We start from the raw sequence: 21,102 nt of genomic DNA, 5'->3' as shown, positions 1-21,102 counted from the left end.
CCGGTACCCCCGGCCCCTCCGCGCCGAGACACATTTTGCCAAAAGCAACCGGGCGATGATTAACCCTGGGTGATTTTTTTTTTTTTTTTAATAAAATAATGCAGCCGTGGCGTTTGGTTTTAACCCCCGCCGACGGAAACGCGCCGCAAGTGACAGGACACAAGCAGCACAGCACAACGTCCCTGCCGAGTGCTGCAAAGAGAGAAACACCACGTTTCTATAGATCGGCAGCGCTATCATTTGAAGTGTCACACGAAGAATCTCCTTCGGCAGGAATAACTGACTGTGGATATCCCAGTCACAGCTGCAAGGAAGGGCAGAGAGGGAGCAAACGAGGTCAGACCCTGGCGTTGTGATGCTCTCCCCCGCACTGCAATGCTCACCGACGGAGGTAAAGGCCTAGTTAGAGCGACTGACAAGCACAGACAGGGTCGCGCAAAGACACGCGTGTTTCCACTGGGATGGGCAGATCTGTTCGAAGGGTGGCGACCACCGGTGTGAGCGCCATGCGCCCGAGCATGCCGCGGCATCACCCGGGGCTTCCCTGTGCCCTCATCCCCTGGTTGTTTTCCCTGAGCCCCTCTACCAGCTCTCCCGTGAACTCAAGCTGCACACAGCCCTTCCCCGCTGCCTTGGACATCGCTTCCCTTCAGCTTCAAAGCCTAAAGCCCATCCGAACTCGACAGCTCCTTTTCAATACCCTTTCAAAAAATTGTTTTTCCGCTGTTTCTTTCTGGGCACCCGCAAAGGGCAGCGTGGCTGCCGGAGCGGCTGCAGGGCGAGGGGACCGCCGTGCCCTCCAGGGTGAAGCTCCGGGGGGAGCTGCCGGGCCAGCATCCTCCGCTGGACCTCGGCTCGGGGCGGTGAGCGGGAACTGTCATCGGTAGGAAAGTGCTGAATTTGGCTTGACCGCCGCGTCGTCCCGGCCCCGCTCCTCTGCGAGAGGGATAAAGTCCCTTTGACAGCTTGCGGGGAGGAAATGTGGTTCTCACAGTCTTCCTAACGGAGAAACTGGGAAGATTTATCCATCAATATGCTTTAAAATAAGGACTAGAGGATTTGACTGACTGAGGTTTCTCAGTTCCAGGCGAGGTATTTTGACGAGATTTATTTCTAGTTAAAGTTCCACGGCATGTCTGAGGTGTGATTGCAGTTTCCTCTAACAAAATACTTCCGCAGCCCTCGATGTCGAGGTAAAGACGACGGAAAAAACCACCAGCCCACTACATGTTAAAAATTAGGGCACTACGAGTGATTTAATATCGACTGACTGCCAGAAGTGAGGGCTTCTCGCTTGGGAAAGGAAGGCTGGTCCGAAACGCCTCGGTTCTCAGGCAGACCCAAACACACCGCAGGGAAAGGCGGCACAGGGCGAACGGGCAGTTTGGGAGCCGGGTCCCTCCCCTGTAGCCCCTCTCCCCCTCGCATGCGGGACTCCAGCCCCGTGTCTTTGCTGTCGCCCCTCGCTGGGTGCTTTATCCCAGCGGCCCTTATTTCTGCAGGGCCCCGGGTACCACTGAGCTCTCCCATCCGCACCACCTGCGTCTTCAAAATATCTTCTCATCCTTCCTCTCTTCGCCCTCAAGGGATCTGCCCATTTTCAGGTCAACAGGAGAAATCATAGAATGGTGGAATCTCTCAGGTTGAAAGAGACACATAAGGATCAAGTGCTCGACTTGAGTGTCCGTGCTCAAGTAATGACACTCAGTGAATATTTCGCTTGGTTGCACCTGGGAAGTTGGTGGGTCCAGAACTGCAGCATGCAAAGGAATAGACTCATGTCCCTCAGTGGGAGCAGGACTAAGGTTCAGGAGAGCTCTGTAGTGCTAGGAAAGTCATCAAGGACACCTCAGTAAGAAGCCCCCAAAGTCAGCAGAACAATTGTTCATGATCTCACGGGGTTTAGACATACTGGTGCGATTAACGGGTCTTTAAACTCTAATTTTACCACCGAGACTCTGCCAGGTGTCTGGACTCCAGATTTCTACCAAGTTTGATATGTGGCTTTTGCCATGCTTTAGATCACAGTCGCGCACCTTCTCCACTCTAACCTTCACATGCTCACCCTAATCGATTGTAGTGAGCTTCCTAAAACAAGGAACAAGACAAACCCATGACATTTCAGAACTGATCAATAATTTTCCCTGTATGTCTTTGACAGAGAGTAGGCTCTTACTATACATGTCGTTCTAGCCAGCTACAGAGACATGTTATATTTGAATTTGGAGAAAAAAAAAGTTTAAAAAAAATCGCTTTTGTTCTCTGTTCTCTGTTGGGATAACCACAGGGAAAAAACAAACAAAATCACAACACAAAACAAAAACCCCAAGCATACAATCATACCAACCAACAAAATAACAGCGAACAACCCCCAAAACCACCCCAACCACACGCGCCTCCACCCCCCGCCTAAAAAAAAAAAAAGAAAAAAGAAAAAGAAAAAAGAAAAAACAACCCACCAAACCAAAGCAAACCCCACAAAACCCAAACCAATGTTCCGGCGACAGAAGGTCTGTTTTCATTGAGAACTTTGCAAGATGCATACTATTTTATGTCTTAACATACCATCTTAAACCTGGAGATCTCAGAGATCTGCAAGAAAGCAAGACCTGTTCCACAGAAAGTACTGTCTTTTTGTGCTTCTGCAGTGTATTTTCTAGGTATCCTGGGAACACAAAGGTCTCTTAGCTTCCTAGCAAGATTTCCACAGGGATAGCAAGGAAAGTACGAAGTCCTCAGTGCTTAGGTCCTCCGTCCCAGGCGATGCAGCTGAACCAGCCTGTAGTCCCCCGCTGGCTCGGGACGTGGTGTCTGACACTGCCATCTTGTGTCCCAGAGCTTCAGCTATTATTTACAAAAACAGAGTCTTTGTCACCAAGTTTCAATGAAAAGGTGTAATTTGCAAAGAAAAAAGCGTAGCTGGGTCTGCAGACAGTTTAACACATGGTCTCAAAGGGAGATGCCAAGTGCCCGTTTTATTTAAGACACTACATTTTAACATTTTAGCTTCTAGCGAAATAGCATAGCTTAAGCATAACTGAGCCTGTCAGATCTTCTCAAAGGACCAGATATTTCTGTGTCTCTCACGGTTAAGCTCAGGCTTTGCTGATCTCTCAGGTCTCTCCAGTGGCACTTTTCTTCTAGTCATGTTTACTATGCTCCAGGAAGAAACTAGCAGAGTCTGTTTATTCTTTTCAGACACAAACATGAAAATCATGTCAATAGTTTTCTGCATATCTTCTGCCTTTGCTACTACTACTGTAACCACAAATGGATATCTACAGACTCACCATGCAGTTTTGGTGAGTGGTTTCAATAGGTAAAGCTGCAGGAAAGAGAAAAACTATGGGAAAAAAAAAATCAAATGAGGCAAGACAAGAAAGTTTCATCCTAGCTTAATAATTTCAACTGACTGGCACAGTGAGGACAGATGGAGGGGAACTGAGGGTGATATAACCATTTTATACCTGCTACTACAGATATAAACATTTTGGGGACCTGGAAAGGGACGGATAAAATGGGGACAACAGAGACACCTCTGAATATGCAGAAGGGCTGTCAAATCATGTATTATTTTAAAATTATCTATTTCTTTTCATCACAGAGAAGGCCTCGTGCCACGTTAAAGGGAATGACCCAAAGTTTATTTAATGTTTCCTGATTTTTTCTTTTGGTATGTTATGACCTAGATTACTTAAACACAGTTTTCTTTTTTAATTAAAATAAGTATAGATTGAAAATCACTGTACCCTTTTAAAAGTATTAAAGTCATATAAGAATGGTGTAATTAGAGTAAGTGATGAAAACTTTCTGGTCAGGACTTCAAAACATGTCAAATGAATAATGAACAACTTAGTAAGGTGTTGCAAGTAATGTTAATTAAAAATGTCCATGTGCAGTCCCTTTGAGGACATGTGAATAAATATCTAACAGTTTCTATTGGGGTCTCGGTTTATACTGAAAATGAGGAAGTCTTTATAATTCATAACTATTACAGAGTCTTTATGAATGGTCTTTCTCATATTTCCCACTGGAAACCATTAGATAATCTGTTTTTATTATACAGAGCCAAACATTTGGCTTAATATTTTTGTTTTAGAACAGACCACAGAATCATGGGGATATTAGCCATCTCATAATTTTTAGGGGTGCCTTAAAACCACGTACATTTATTCCTGTCTTGAGAGTTTCTTAAAGTTACAATCTTTGATCCTTTTTCTCCTAAAAATATCACCCAAGATATGTATAAAACAGGCATTAAAAGAGTTTCCTACTCTATGTTTCTTCATTAACCACCCACTAATGCTGTGGATTTAAGAGTCTACACAACTAACTGAGTCCGTAAATTAACAAAATAATCTAGACAGCTGGAGCAACCAAGCAGTATATGGTACATCGGCCTTCATGATCTCGTATTAACATGATAAACAAGCAGAAAGGGAGCTTTCAATTATGTCTTTACTTATTTTTGTTTTAAGACAAGAAGATACATGGTCTTCTCCTGCAAAGTAAATAGATTTTTTGATCCAAGGCTGAATTAAGAGATAACAGAAGTGTGTGGACTGATGTATTCCGAGTATCTGAAAAAGATTTTTAAGTTGGAAGTAATGGACTTCAAGCACATTTCAACTGGTGTTTGGTGTTCTAAACTATGAGTTATTCAGTATTTCAAACTGCCAGCTTGTAAATGTGAATTTTATTAAATGCAGAGCAATAAAATTTTGTAAGTTTCTGTCATTTTGAATTTTAGTGGCTCAGACTGAAGCCTTGAGCCTTTTAAATCACAACTTGTGTGAGCACAGCTCTAAAACATTTAACAATCTGAAGTATGTGCCTTTCAAATTCTCATTATTGCCTTTGCTCACAAAATATCCTTGTCAGGATCCAGGTATGCATGTCTCCTGTCACTGATAGGCTCAACTGTCATGTTTACAGTCTATATTGTATAAAGCTTTTTCTCTTCCTTCTCACTAGGCAGAAAATAAAATAGGGTTAACAGTGATATTACCCTTCAGACCAGCCAGATTTTCTCCTTAGACTTCCAAAAATTTTCTTTGCATGTGCATGGCAAGAGTCTGGCACAAAGACCCTTGGTTTGCACTTGAGAGGACAAATAAAAACATACCAACACCTATCAGTTAAATCTAAAATCTAGCAGGGAATTTTTTTTTTTAAATTTCTTGCATGACAAAATGAGATCAGTGTAGATCCCTGTTAACATTTTAATGGACTAACAGAGCTTGAGGAGAAAGCAATTTTGTGTAGACAAAGGATTGCAGGAACTTGGCCAAACAGCTCAGACATTTATGACAGCTTTTTTTTTTTTTAGAAGATTGAGCTACCACTGAAGAATCAAAGTGAAGTGACAGAATTGCACAGCATCCAACAGATTCGTGTTTGCCAGTGGGGATCTGAAATCCAGTCACTTCACATGATGTGCTCCAGCAGTCACAGATACATATGTCAGTGTGTGTGGCTGTGTATGAGCATGCGTTTGTCCATTTAATGGAATACTATCAACTCGATATATCAAATGTTAATAAAAAAAAAAGTACTTTACAAGTAACCATAGCAAAACACTCCAAACATTTCAAATTGTGTTGCATGGTAAGAAAGATTAAAGAGTCAGCGCATCAAACTGTAAGTCTGAGTCTCAGTTCTTATAGCACTCTCAATGTGTATTTTTTCATGGTATTTCATCAGATCTATATAATAAGCTGTGAAAACTCTTCATTCATTTAATATATTACCAAACTGAACATGAATTTTAGGCTGTTATTAACCAGCAATAATTTTGCCTGAGTAAAGTAAAACAAAGTAAGCCCATCAGAATCTTATTCACTGTTAGGTGATAAAAGGATATTTCAAGACATTGAAAATGTAATAATCTCTCATTAGAGAGATTACACCTAATCTCTCATTAGTAACTCTTGCACATTCTCAAAACCTTAATGTAAATGCTGTCACAATTTAATTTTTCCTCGTGTGCTTTTCCTATCTCTTCCTTGCTATTTTCTATGCTCATCTGGCTGTTAATATATCTCTATAGTTTGGCTAAACACAGATCTGACATAATCATGCCATAAAGCTACTCGAGCTCTGTCAAGAACTCCTATAGTTTTGGCAGTGGTAGATGAACTGCCCTCAAAATGTAAAATATCCTAGGAGGAAACACATAGCCCAGTGTTGAACAAAAGCATTTTGGGTGAGTCATGACTTTTGATACCACACCAGAAGAAAATCAGTACAAAAAAGGCTTTTGAAAATCAGTTACCAATATATGTAATGTTGCTGGTCTTACTCATGGATTACTGGCAGGTAGTTCTGATTTTAGTTATTGTGTTCAATAAAAAGATGGGCAGTATCTGAAATTCTAGCCCTTTGTCATTCCAGTGGAGACACATTACCACTGATCTGTGAGCTTTACTGTGTTAATATCCCAGAGGGGATGTTTATTAGAGGTACGACAAACCAGCTGCTGGACTGGACTGTGATGCCCAGTGGCTCAGTCAGGACATCAGCTTTCCTCGATGTCACAGCAGCTGAAGTGGCAGCAGTGGTTTGTGTCCAGCCTCACTGCTGATGTCACGGCTTAAGTCACTGATGAAGATGAGTTCACACAAAGGCACGAGGCTGTGGTGTGGGTGCATGGTCATTTCTGCCAAGTCTTGTGCTGTGAGGGCAACCATAGGCATAGGTGTGGTAGCAAATGAGGAGAGGGTGGGGATCATAACATCCCAAACCGCGGCAGCTGTTTGCTCTCTGAACGTGAATCAGAGCCCTCCGCCACACTGGGTAGTGACATGAATGCCTGTCAGGCAGAATAGACATTTCAAAGTTGATTAGGACATGTTACATTTAGTTATTCAAATAGGGATAATTTTCTGGCAAAGTACACTGGGATAGTTAGCGCTTCAATCATCTTTGCCTTCATTCGCTGACATGTTGCAGTGAAACGGCACAGTTGGATGGTTTGTGGACGTAACGCAAGGCTTCATCCTCTTTCTCTTGCCCTATATCTTATGTAATCACTATGGCACTACATACCTGTGTAGGAGGCTACTATATGACACTTTACAGACATTTCAAATTAATTTTGGACTCGAATTGTGGCCTACTCAAGAAAATCAGGTTTGGGTATCTGCAGTCAGTGCAAACCTACCTCTCTCATGAAGGTTTGAGAGGAAATCCAGGCATCCAGCTCAGTAATTCCAGACTGAGATGTACAACTGACTGTATTGCTTGGATATTCACAGCAGCTAAAATCTCTAGTTAGGCATAAAGATCTCAGTTCACAAGATGATGTATACAGGTATAGCAAATAGGTCACATTTGTTCCTTAAAAATTAAGAATTGCAACCTAGGCATAAAGAAAGAAACAGGAACTTGCCACGGTTGCAGGGGAGAAGCAAGAAACAATGAGACAATTTAATTCAATTTGACAGATAACTGTCGTGGATCATCAGTGCCTTCCAGCTGCAAAGGTACTTATAGACAAGGAGGTTGAGCAGTGAAGGAGTGGAGTAAGCTCTTGTCTCTTCACATTGGAGTTCTTCTGTGTTTGGACTGGTAATGGTTTTCCCCATACAGTACAGCTTCTTGAAGAGCTATGCAGATACACAGCCAAAATAATCTGAAGCATAGGGACATCTCTTTCTGGAACAAAACTCCTGGAACAGGGATTCAAATTTTTCCAAGTGGATCACAAACCAGAATATTTTTCTATGTTATATAGAGACTAGTAAAATAAAGCCTAGCAGTCTAGGGAACTAATTAAGTTTGAACACACTGAAAGCATGGTTGGTATGCACTGCAGTGAACACAGAACTGCATGTTTAGGTATAACAGTCATTACTAACATCTGCAGTTTAGTGCTGGACATAAGCGTATATTTGGAGAGGTCAAGGTAGGAAACACTGAGTTCTAATCTTGCCTTTGAGGCTGACACCATATATGACTATAAACAGGTCAGTTAGAGTTGGTGGAAAGAGGATTGCAGTGGGTTTCCTATACCAAGATTTGTTCAACTGATGTACATGCAGTTCCTTGGATGGAGATCAATAGCCAGCGATTATTGTTGGAGAGGCTGATCATAAAAATGATGAAGGGGTATTTTCATTATCATGCGTATGTTAAAAATCATCTGAAATTAGTAATTTATTCAGAAAACTGAGTTTGTCTTCTTGTGTATTGTTCACAAGTAGATAATATCTTCTCAGACTGGTAGATTATATAAAGACATTTACTGATGTACATCCAAGGGATTTCTCCTGGCATAAAGTTCAGTGTGAAAAAGAATAATTAATAAGGACCTCCAGGCAAGTGGAAAATAGCATACATTGCAGCATAGGTTTATTTCAAGTGTCAGATTAATGTGACAGTTTTCTTTGCTGAAAGACAATGAAGATGTGGTAGATGTCACCTATGTGGACACGGATAAAGAGAGAGTAGCTACTCATTAAGTTAAAAAGATGGAAATCAGTGCATAAAGTGAAGATGAGAGAACTAGCTAAGGAGAAGATGATGATGGCTATTACCGAAAGAAGTATCAGGTTGCAAGGGATGGGCTACGTAAATATAAGCTTCAGGTGAAATCTTGTGTAATTGATTTCTTAGTAAGTTGCCCACAAAATGCAGGATTGAGCAGATTAACTGGTAAGATTATGCTGGGAAGCTATAGAGGAGGCTCAGGATAGAGGGCCAAAAGAACAGGATACATCTGTATCTGTGGGATAAGATTCAACCATATAAAGTGCAAGGTCATACACTTGGAAACCAGTAACTAAATCTTCGGGAGAAGACATTGTAGTTAACAGTTTAAGAGTAGAATGAGATAGATCTATTCTAAATGTGTTTTATTTATGAAAAAAGCAAATGCAATTGCAGTGCTCAGTAATAAAAGCTGGAGGAAAGAAGGAAAAGGGGGACATTTGAGGTTATGGCATTTGTCTTCCCAAGTAACCATTACATATGCTGAGGGTCTGCCTTCCAGGAAGGATCTAAACATTTACCTGCTGATGGGAAGTAGTGAGTGAATTCCCTTTTTTGCTTTGCTTGTATGCATAGTTTTGTTTCACTTATTAAACTGTTATCTCAACCTTCATTTCTTATTTTTGCCCTTCTGATTCTCTCCTTCATCCTGCTGAGGGAAAGTGAGCAAATGACTGGGTGGGTGCTTATCTGACAGGTGGGGTCAACCTACCCCATGGAGTAAGACCATGGCTCTAGAACAAGCTTCCAGCAAGAGCAGTGAGGGCTTTTAGACTGGTAACAAGTCAACATTGTGAGAAAGAGAGCTTTCTACATTATTCTAACAAGCATTGCAGTTTTGAGACAAGGAACAGGAGTTCCCAGTGATCCTCTGTGTTCAGGTGGGAAATTTCAAATTTGCACGACCCTCTCAGTAGAAGTCAGATGTACTTTGTGCGAATTCCAGTTGCTTCTTCTACAAATTAATTATTGTTCTGAAGATCTTTTTGACCTCTTTCTCTAACTGTTGTTACTTAGCCCGTCTGTTGCTGGATCTTCTACTCTGAGTTGGCTAGTGTGCTTTCCTTCAACAGTGAGGAAAAGTGTCCACCACACTGCAAATGTGGCGTGGCTTTACTAGTAAATTCAGCTAGTGGAAAGACCAGAGAATTTGTTTGTGCATTCACACAACTGGAGAGCAAGTTTCCAATGTGGGTTTTTCATGTTAGCTGTGGCCAGAATTACTGTTCATGTCTTAAATATTACTCAGGTGTCAGTTAGCGATTTCCCTTTCCACAATGCAAGGAAAATATAGCACCTTGCAGAAATTAAAAAGCTACTACTTACTTCACACTTCTCTGCCTGTCACAGAGAGTGTAGAAGCAGAGATGTTGTTTGGGACCACATGCCTTGGTCACTTTTGCAGGAGGGAGGATGCGGTTAGCCGTCTCTTAAACATTTAGCTTGGCCTCCATAATCTCGTGCTTGGTGAACCTCACTGGTCCTGTTTTACTGGGTAGTTTGTGGGGAAAAGCTGGCTAGCGGTTCTTCCCTATTTTATTAGGCAATGTAGTTCATAAAAGCTGTGGCCTTCAGTTTAACCATATTCCTGTGTGGAAAGTCTTGTTCACTGCAGTGCCCGGGCCAAAGACGTTTACATCACTGTAATCAACAGCACTTAAAGTGGTTATTCCTTAAATGACCTTAGGTTAGCAGGAAGCAAGATGGAAGAATGCCCCTCCAAAAGCAAGGATTTCCAACTTGAGTAATAACTGTTTTTAATGTGTATAAAAACAAGTGATTATTTAACATTTCCACTCAGTTGTCAGTCTAGTCAGCTGCATTAATCACTGAGTCTGACTCAAGGCACAGTAATCAAGCAGTGCAGAAAAAAAGACTATCTGGTAAAGACATTAGAGATTATATTGATGAAGAAGAAACCGTTTGGTTTTTATTTGCAAATCTCTAGTCCAATTAAAAGTAACAGCTGTTTTCTCAGCTTCTTAGCTGAGTGGCACAATCAACACAATAACACAAATATTTTTTTATTAAATGCACATTCCACTTTTTTTTTTTTTTTGCAACAATTTCACTTTTCAAGAAGGAAACTTTCTTCATTCAAACAGATGTAATGGCAATTTCCACCTTGGAGAAGAGGAGTGTCTATGGATCCCAGCTACAGAGACCAGAAACAGAAAAATTGATAAGAATAAAACACAAAAGGAAATGGCTGTGTTTGCATAAGCACAGGAAGAAACAGAAAAACAAAAGTGAAAACAATGGCTTGTACTGGTAACAGAGGACACAGCTTCTGTCGATCACTTTGAGAAATGTGTTGTTTCCATCAAGCACTGAAGAGGACAGCACAGATGACTTGCTAGCTAACGACCCTGCATTCCTGACCAAGATGGCAAAAAGGTCGCAGGCTTTCACACATGCTATTCGTTTTTCCCTCAGCCCAGAATTCCACCCATTCAGTTTGGTTCACACCTCTTCTCAGAGCTTGGGAGAAACACAGAGCTATTTCCTATGTAGATAGTGATTTCTGGCTCTTTTGAAGATATTTGCATGTAGGAAATGCAACCTCAGACTATATTCTAAAAACTTCACACATTCACAAAGATCTAGGTTGCATTTGTACAATTTACATTTGCAAATATATTAGACTGTGTATGCCACAGTCAGGTTAACTTCAGAACAAAGGGACAAAGGAACCAAAACTGGAACTCTGCTATTTATTCTTCAAACTGAAACTGATTAGCAACAATTGTTTTCCAATTAAATTGGAACAAAATGGTGTGGAAAAAAAGGGAGTATTTCTGATTGCCAGCTCAAAACAGGAGCAGAACGGAAAGCAATAGCTTGCACTGAAAAATGTGACTAGGAAGGTGTAGGGGAAGATGGGAGGGAGGGAACTGGTGGCATCCACGAGAGGTATAGAAATAAGCAGGTGACAGGAAGGAAAGCTCCTTTTGACCCTGATGAGGAGTGAGCTGCTCTGTCTCCCATGGAGGAGGAAGATGTTCCACAGGAGGGGCTGACTGCGGAGAATGAATAATAAGAGATTCCCACATTTGTCTCTCACCCTGGAGAAATTCCCATAGATCTTTCCCACAATGCTCACTCAAACCCTTCCAGTCCCCCTTCCCTACCTACATGAAACCTCTGACTCCTCCACCACTGCCTGTCTCCTCTCCTAAACCTCTCTGGACCTTCCTATCACTCTCCGTTACCTTTGTCCCCCCCACAACTCATTCAGCAGTTGTAGCAATCCCATTGGGGAGAGCTGCCAAGCCTTTGAATACTCCAGCTTTTCAGCTAAAACTGAATTGGAACAACTTCAGTGATAATCTGAAGATGAAGAACCAACCAAATGAAAACATTTATTAAGCTCACTGCCCAGTTAGTAAAGGTGTAAGATTTAGTAGTGGCATATCGCAGCAGCAACAATCAGCCTTACAGACTCTAAGAAGTCCTCAACCTGAAGTGAAAATCTGTGTAGGCTAAATCTAAGCCTTCTGGGTTTGCCCTTCTCAGCAACCTTCCATGGACTCCTGCAAAGTGTTTTCAAACACCCAAGTCTCCAATGACCAAGAACTATCAGTTTAGGGAATCAAAATGAAGATATATAGCTCTTCTCTCCCTTTTTCTGAAGTATCGAGATAGGAAGCTGTCTATACCATTTGGTTTTTCACATATTAAGAAGTTGAACTAATTCAGTAGAAAATGCTGAGGCCAAGTAATAGGTCAAACCTGTCAGAGAATGGAGATACAATTACTTTCTTATTTGGAGCGTAAATGAAATATGGAAATTTTGAAACCATTGTCATCTTACTTATCATTGACAATATTCTCAATTACCAGCGGATTACTAGATAATTTCTTTATTTATTCATAAAGAAATAATATAAAGTATATAGAAAGTATAATGAAAAACAAAAGAGCAAATATAAAAATACTGACTGATTGTCCAACAAACAATTATTATTTCCTGTGTCATTGGGTGACCCAGGCATTTTGCAGTGAAAGCTCTATTCAAAGGCACTACTCAAGAATTCTCTTCCTCATATTCTAAAAATGCAGGAGTTTCATATTATTTGCATGCTGCCATCAATGAAAAAAAAATTGACTGGAGTATATTCTGTTTGTTAATTTGAGTGCTTTTCAATATGCCTGACATATTTTCTTCACCCGTAAAGTATCAAGCAGTTCATCTATAAATCCTTGTTCATATTTAGCAAATAACAAATTAGTTAAGATTGCATAACAAAAATACTTCAATTTGAAAACCTCTCTAGAGGGGATGTGCTGGTACCAACAATCCACACCACTCCACATAAAATAACTGCATCACACCGCTAATTTACTTGCTGAACGTCAACAAATACGATGTATCAAGATTTGTCGACTGACTGTTTGTTTCATTATGGTAGTATAAAGTGAAATATAGTAAATAACAGTCTTTTGTAGTTTTATTGTGAACTAAAACATCAACTCCACCAGACAGCTTTAATCTTGTACACTGACTATTTATAGCGCAAAAAAGGATTTTAGTACCTCCCTGTCATCCATACACTTGAACTGCAAGGAGGCTCTTTGGGGCTGAGTTGTCCAATTACATTCCTATGCTGTCTCCTGGAGTACTTTCCATTCATCTTTCTTGGTGGTCAACAGCAAACGTGTGTTTATCCATACCAAGTATTCTTTGTATTTCCAAAATTATGCCTTAATATATAAATGCTTATTTAAATAGATCATACACAGCCTCAAGACAACTTTAAGCCCATGAATGCTGTATTAAAGATGAGACAGTTCTTTCCGTATTGTTCACTCATTTAGATGATGACACTAACTTTTAAAAAGATCAGGTGATTTTTGGAGGAAAAATAAATATAATCTACGAAGAAAATTAAGTTTGCGCATGTGTACTATAACACACACATTTCTTTGTCATATTTCAAATGAGACTACATATGGCCTAGACACCTGGAGCACCTTCCTCTCTGATCATTCTGCTTTTGCACATGCAGCCTGAAGCCTCCCTAATTCTCATCTTTGGGGTTGAATAGAACTCTGCTTCATCCCAAAAGCAATGGGAAGCTTTGAATTAATCTTTTATGTTCTTTCTTAAGGTGACTGAGGCAGAATTGGCAGGAATATGAATAGTTCCATCAACAGTGGTTTATCAATCACCTATCTGCCCTGATATAAGGAGCTTTTAAATGTCAAATACCAATTGTACAACCATTCGCTACGCTGGAAATCAAAGTAAAATTCAATGCTTGTCCCTGTTGCTATTCCCTTCAAGAAATGCCGTTCAGCTGAGCCCTGATGCTGATCTTGCTGAAGTTCCTAGTTAAGAGAACTTGCAGTATAATTGGGCTAAAAGAAGATTTGAAATGGAAAGTAGTTGATGAGTAACAAGTTTAATTTGTTTTGAAGTATGAAGAAAGTGACTAAGATGTGTGTCTGGTTTTCTATCAGAAATTAAGGTATTTTCTGCTTTCTTTTGTAGTTTTTTTTTTTTTTTTTTTTCCCCAAATGTCATTGGGAAAGCATTTCGCCTCAATTCTGCAAACACTTGAGTACATGAGTAATAAGGAATCTTCTTGATCCTGCTGAGGATTGAGTAAAACAGTGTACTTGTAATATCAGAAATTTCTGACATATTAATTTTAAAAATAAAATCTTGAAGAGACTGAAACAGGAATGATTTCTATTCAGCCATTACACAAAGTTCTTATAAAAATTCATAGCCTGATACTGAATCCATTAAAGTACATCTATATCTTAAACAGTTTTAGCTGTCTCTCTTCTTCAAATTGTTGAGTAAACTATACCCAAAGAATCACTTGTTATCACTTGTTATCACTTGTTATCACTTGTCATACTGGAAGGATATGGCAAATAGGGGCTTGCAGAGGTCTGGCACTATTTGATATCTCTATTAATGACTTTGGAATAAATAATATGATTCTTAAAGTTGCAGATAAAACTGAGTTGGAAGGGATAGCACACATTTTGGAGGACCAGATTAATTTATTTTGACAAACTGTGCAAGTAGCCTGAAAAATAGGATGAAATTCAATGAGGACAAGCAGAAAGCACTACAGTTAAATAGGAATAAAACCTCAAAGCGTATGGAATTCTGATAACAGGAGATTCAGACGTTTTTTAGCAAATCAGACACAGTGTGAGTCAGCAGTGTCATACCGTGAAGAAAGCAAACATCATACTGGGATATATAAACAGGAGTCTCATATGTAAGACACATGAAGCAAAACTTCCACTGTACGCAGTACTCACAAGGTCTCAGCCACGGTGCTGTATCCAGTTTTTGGCACAACACTGCAAGAAAGTGGAGAGGGGCCAAAGGAAAGCATCAAGAATAATCAGAAGTCTAGAAAAGACAAACCAGTGAAAGACTGAGCGAAGAGGAGTTGTTTAGTCTACAGAAAATAAGACAGACTGGAAACGGGTTGGCAGTTTTCGAATATGTGAAAGGCTGCTGCAGAAGAGGGAGGTTATAAACTGTTCTCTGTGGTCATCGCACACAATAAAATAATGGTTTAAAACGCAGCTAGAGCTATGATGACAAGTTTTCTTACTGCCTGCCTATACGGACAGCAAAGTTCTGAGTAGATTATGTAAGAAAGTGCAGTGACCCTGCCCAGAGGGTTTAGGAGAAGGGTGCGCAAAGAGCTGCCAACAGCAGCCGAGCTGCAATGTGGGGAAACCAGGCTGGGCTCGGTGCGCTGCTGCCAGGTTTGCTTTCTGTGCTAGCTCATTTCTTTAAAAACATTAACACGCCTTGTTGCTGTGGAGAAGCCCAGCCACGAAAGGGGCTCGGCCACGGAGGCGGATGTGGGCAGAATGAAAACGCAGCCCCTCGGCTGGGGCGGATCGCGTCTGCAGGGAGGCACCGCAGGCGGCCGGTTTCTGCTCTCGGAGATGTCTCCGGGAACGAACCGGGTTTTATTCTCCTGCTGTAAGCCTCTAACTGTCCCGCCGGAACTGCCCTTCCCGGGAGGCCCCCGCGGGGCTCAGAGGGGCGGCCACCGCCGTGCAGGCAGCAGAGCCCCGCACCGCGCAGCCGGGCACTCAGGATGGCGGAGCGCCCCTGGTATCCCCGCCCGCCCCGCCACCTCTGACCTCCCCGTTCCTTAGTTACCGCACGGGGCGTCACTCCGGGGCTAAACCACCGCTGCGCGTAGCGGAGAGATGGGCTGAACCATTCGCGGCGCCGCCGCCGGGGGAGGGAGGGGGAGACAAAAGTGAGGGCGTCGCAGGTGCTCCCGTTTGCGCCCGCAGGGGCTGTTGGTCTTGTTGCTGTAGCTGCCGCCCACGAGCTATCCTCTCCCCCTTCCCTCCGTTCTCTCGTTGGTTTCGTCCCGTGCGGGCCATAGCGACGGCAGGCGCGCTGAGGGAAGATGGCGGCTCCGGCCTCTACACCGCTGCCGGCTTAGTGAGCGTGGCGCTCGCCTTTTTCTCCCTTCCCCTCCTTGCTCCTGCATCCCGTCCCTCCCGGCTGCCCTCCGCCTCTTCTCCTTCCCCGCCGGGGGCGTAGAGATCATGTCGGACTCGGAGGAGGAGGAGGGTCCGGACCGCCAGCTCAAGCTAGTGGTGCTGGGGGACGGCACCACTGGCAAGGTCAGTGCCGGCCCCGCCGGCAGCGCTCCGCTCCGCTCCTCTCCGCTGCCGCGGTGCCCCGAGTCCCCTTCCCGGCCTTCCCTCTCAGTGCGCCCTCCGGCCCTCCTGCTGAGGGGGGAGCAGCCCGTGACGGCTGCCGGTTTGCTGTGCTGCCGTTGTCGCGATACTCGGCGGCGTGCCGCTGGCTGACCGCTCCCTCATCACCCCGGCCGTGCACATCTCTCTGCGTGCTCTGCCCCGCGTGTGTGCGGCGGGGCCGTGGCGGAGAGCCGGGCGGGCCCCCGCCGCTCCCAGGCAGGCAGAGCCGGGCGCTTCGCTCCGGGGCCGCCCGTATCCGCTCCGTGCTCGGCACCGAAACCCTCCACCGGGGCTTCCGTCCCCTCGTAGCACCCGAAGAGCGTTGGTCAGCAGACCGACCTACACGGATTTAATCCAATTTTCTTGAGCCATAACAAAAGGAGCGGCTAATAACCTAATTACTATGGAGCTGCCCGGTGCGGCGTTTCCCAGCGATCCCCGGGCGCTGCGGACCGCGGGCTGGTGACCGGCGATCGCTCGGCTGGAGCTGCTGGCGGTGCCCGGGGCGGGCTGGGGTCGGGGTCGGGCACGGGCACGGGAAAACGCGGTTCCCGCCGAAACCGCGAGCAGGGAAGGGTGCTCAGCTGAGTCTCCAGGCTCTCTTCATTTCGGCTGCAGGGCTAATAGCCTCCTGAGGAGGATAGAACAGTTTGCATCTGTTTGAGTTACTGTTTCAGAGGTTGGAAGGAAGACCCTCTTCTGGGTCAGTTTAGTTTTTGTTTGTGATTTCTAAGTTTATTTTTTTTTTCTATCTATAATGAACATAATTAAGTACTATATATAAGCAGTTTGTTTATAAACAAGTTATATTTGTCATTTTGAAAGAATAATTTTGACAAGCAGAGACCAAGTTAGGCAAAAGAAAGGGTGCTTTCTTACCCATGGAAATAACCACTGATCTTTGCTTACATGTGTGAACACATCTATTGCAATATGTAGCCTGTGAGATACACATTAAAGTTTTATTGTATATATGAAGAACACAGTTTTTCCTCTGTCATTAACTTGAAAACACAAGGAGGCAGGAGTCTGCTTGTCTCACAGTTCTGATGAACCCTAGAAGTATTCTTAGAAGTGGTTTAAATGAACCACCTGCCATTAGTAGAAATAAGCTCTTAGTTAAAGTGCATGCGTAGTTTTGCTAACTTAATTATGCAGAGCTCTATGAAGAAACAAAATATTGTTTGTCTCCAGCGATTCTAAACCCAGCCTGAAGTAGTATTGTTTTCATCTGAGTCAGTAGATGGGCAATTCCAAGCCACTATGTGTTGAGAAGCATAATGAATGCACAGGATTGACAGCTGAAGTGCTGTTTCACTGATAGTGTTCCCCAGGAGTTTTCCATTCAAACTGAGGAATTCTTTCTCTACTGCTGTTCAGCACCTTGTGGCAAGACCTCTCGCCAATCATGGATTTTCAAGCGTTCTTGAGTTTTGATGCATATTCCGGCTGGTTCCTACCTCTCACACAGGACCTGCCACTTGCTGAATCTCCTGCTGGCTCTAGGAATCCTGTGCTTCAAGTGCACTTTATTTTTCATCAGCAGCAGCTATGCTATGGTGGGCTGCTTTTCCTCCTGTCCCCCCTAGATGATGCTGTAATAGAGGCTTCTTCCAGCTATCCTATGGCCTAACAGCAAACACTTGCAATAATAGATTTATTGTAAGATCTTGTAAAAATAAAGTAGCGACTGGGTCATGGAATGGAAGGATAAAATGTACCTAGCGCTGTTTCAAGCGACTCAGAAGACTAAATTGTTGAGGTTCCTCTCCTCTGTTGGCTACTCTTTCTGCTTACTTGTTGAAACATGCATGTCGATATGTTTTCAACTCTAAATAGCCTGACTCTCACATCTGGTCCACAGCTGGTCTTTACACATATGTATACTTACCCTCTCATTTACTGTACAAGACGTTGGTTTTTCTCTTCCTCCGTTGCTGGGATTATTGGCCAGGAGGAGTATAGAAAATAATGGAATATATCTTTGAAATATTGCGTCTCATGTTTAATGTGAGATGTTCATATTTGACTTCATTGCTTCCCTCCGGCCAAAAAAAAATAAAAATCCCTCCCCCTTGGCCATCTGGGGCTGTCTGGTCTTTGGTTCTCCAGAGGAAAAAAATTCGTGTCTTTGTGAGTCAGCTGGCTGAAGGTGAAAACTTAATTTCTTTTTCCTCGCCCCTTGTTTAGAAGCAATGTGATTCAGGTTCTGTGCATGGGTTGGTAGCAGTTTAAAAACAAATCAGTGTCAGTTCATGCTCAGGGTAATGTTTGTGTTTCCACTAGCTAGGAATTGCTCTATCCATGAGGCAAGGGGGGGATGTTGTGCTTCTATTAATTTGTTTTGTGGTGGCTGAATGAATATTTGGATACTTAGAATTTTATGGGCAGGAATAAGCAGTGGTGGAACAAGCTCTAAGGATAGTAGAGTGGAGAGGGACGAAGGACTGAGAAGAGTGAGATAGACAGAGTAGAATCTGAAAAAGTATTAGGATAAAGTAGAGATGGTAAAGAAATAGTAAATTGTCAAAAAGAAAAGTTGAGGAAGGCAAGATTGGTTAGTAAGAAGATAATAATAGAGGATGATTTTAATTAACTAGACAAACTAGGAAAATAATCTGAAGAGAAATTGGAAGCGGAGACAGCATCAGGTAAAAATAAAGAACAATTATTAGTAGCAGTTGGCTCTTTGATTTGGATTACAGGATGGAACATATATACACACAACAGCCTTATGCATCTCTTTTTTTAAAATCAACCTACTCTTCCTCAGCCAAAATGATTTTCCATTAAAATAAGCAGTGCTAGTATGGATTGAAATAAATGGCATTACGATCCAAATATTTCTACTCTTGTTGTAAACAGGTTGGTTTAATATTGAAGTTTATAATGATGCTGATTTAAGCTAGAACCACTCTGGTTTGCTACCATTGAAAACCATTTTGGGCCTTTGGAAGCAAATCTCGGAGCTATTCACGGGATGGTCCTGAAAAATATGTGTGCGGGAGGAACAAAGCAGCTGAGGGTCTTTGTTTCTGCCATCCATTGCAACTGGGACTAAAGTACAATAGCAGAAACATCCTACCATTTCCTTATGCTCTTAACAACAGATTATGAAAATGAAAGAGCGAATGCTCAACCTGGTGTGAGAATTTACATAAGCTGGAAGACAGAGTGGTGTCCTACTTCAGGATTTTTTAGGATACCAGATTTTTAAGCATTGTGCCAATTCTGGATCTTGTTGCACATGGGCTCAAAAACTTAGTCGTTGACAGCAAAAACTTTGTCGTCACTGTTTAGTCTTGCAAATGGAAAACTGCATTGAGTGTCCTGTGCACACTGTCCTAGCTTTGTAGATGCATGTCTAATGTCAAAAAGTCTTGGTGATTTTATCTTTTTCAGTGAACAAAGTTTTATCAGTAGATAGAAGTGGGGTAGAAAGACATCAGCTTCAGATGACAGAACTTTGTTTGTTCACAAAATACTCCCCCCCATAAAGCTAGGCTGTTCTCAGTGAGAAGTTCTCTGTGTTGGACAGTTAAGTGTTTTTATGCTAGTTAAAACATTTAGTTATTTAGCCTGGTATTTATTTTCATTTTGTCTGTCTTAAAATTCTTGCCAGTAGGGATAGGATGTGACTGAGGGATGAACGTTGCTGTGCTTGGAGAATGGCATTGGTGTTCTAGAAGGGAGTGTGGGAAGGCACAGGCATGTGTTGCTTTTTGCAAAGTGCATTCCTAATTGCCTGGGAAAGTTGATATGTGAATGGAAATTCATGGCTTCAGAAATATATGCTTGCCTTTCATTGAATTTTTGTTTTACTTTTTCTTCTTACAACTATGCTACTAGACTTTGGCATTACTTTCTGAAAGCTTTCTTCTATAGGATTGTACTCAAAGAATTGTCTTTGGGAGGGTTTTTTTATACAACTTTCCATGTTATCCTGGTGAGTAGTCAGAGTGGCTTGTTCTGTTTGACCTGTCTGCTACTATTTAATAAATATTGTTTGCTTTTTTTCTGTTTACTCAATATGCAGGTGTTTAGGAACAGCATGTCAGCAGTTTGTACTGTGAGTTGTTGACATTGAAAAACAGAAGCAAGAAGTTGTCTTGCTTCACCTGTGAGGTTTAATTGCATCTTTCTTTCCAAAAATGCCTTCCCAAATATCCCATTGGGTTTTTTACTTAGAATACTGTAATTTTTATGTATTATTTTTAGTGCTGTCTTGATTGCTGTATGTTAGAACCTGAAGATATTTTTTTTTGTCTGAAAGGAGGGACTTTGTAATGCCAGCCTTCAATAGTGTATTGGTATTCAGAACAGCATATAAACTTTTGCTTTTAAGTATTTAAGACAAATGTGTGAACCTGCCAAACTGGGTCTAATAGAAAGTCTGCTATAAAAGTTGGTGGCCTGGTTGTCTTTGTAGAGATGTGAAGAACCAGAGCCTTCTTGATATCATCTGTCTCTAGTTTAAAGGCTGCAATTTTATGAATGGCACATAATCTTTTTTAAAAAAAAAGGTCACTGATCACTTATTTATTTTTATAACTACTATTCTGGTGAACTGTTATTTAACTTTTATTATTTTTTGTGTGGATTGTACTCCACATATCCTTACAGGCAAAACTGCCATGCAGAATCTTTTATGGCAAGCATGGCAGAGAACAATTTTTGGATTGAAGGGAGTGTTTGCATTGTAGAGGTACTTGAATATGCATTTACACAAATTCTCTGTTTACCGTTGTTGAGAAGTTTGGACTGTTGCTCTTAGTATTTTGTGAAAAAAATGCTTGTTCTGTGAATAAATAGAGGACTCTAGTCTGGTAATCCAACACCTTCCTTAAGCTCTAACATTTATTAGAAAAAAAAATAAAAAGGAGTTAGTCAATGATTTTCTACTGT

At 42.0% G+C, this 21,102-nt stretch overlaps 1 protein-coding gene and 1 long non-coding RNA gene across 15 annotated transcripts in view; one reads left to right on the top strand and one right to left on the bottom strand.

Annotated features, from left to right (window-relative positions):
* Positions 1-10,528: 10,528 nt before the first annotated feature.
* LOC110357976 (uncharacterized) lies at positions 10,529-15,768 on the bottom strand. The gene is made up of 3 exons (XR_002411997.2): positions 15,641-15,768; positions 14,776-14,869; positions 10,529-10,645 (listed from the first exon to the last, which is right to left on the bottom strand). It is a non-coding gene; the product is annotated as an uncharacterized LOC110357976 (long non-coding RNA).
* Positions 15,654-21,102, top strand: part of RAB28 (RAB28, member RAS oncogene family) — a 64,405-nt gene continuing 58,956 nt past the window's right edge. For 3 of the 14 annotated variants that reach the window (XM_065060556.1, XM_021286149.2, XM_021286148.2), the window contains exon 1: positions 15,826-16,119. In XM_065060556.1, coding sequence (XP_064916628.1) covers positions 16,042-16,119 — 78 coding nt within the window. In that variant the 5' untranslated portion in view covers positions 15,826-16,041. Of the gene's footprint in view, positions 16,120-19,916; positions 20,144-21,102 lie in introns of those variants that run through there. The other 11 variants (XM_065060560.1, XM_005501325.3, XM_065060552.1 and 8 more) reach the window with 9 other exon arrangements.

The sequence above is a fragment of the Columba livia genome, chromosome 4 (assembly GCF_036013475.1).
Source record: "Columba livia isolate bColLiv1 breed racing homer chromosome 4, bColLiv1.pat.W.v2, whole genome shotgun sequence".
Lineage (NCBI taxonomy): Eukaryota > Metazoa > Chordata > Aves > Columbiformes > Columbidae > Columba > Columba livia.
Note: the sequence above shows the minus strand (reverse complement) of the source record. Positions and strands in the feature narration are given on the sequence as shown.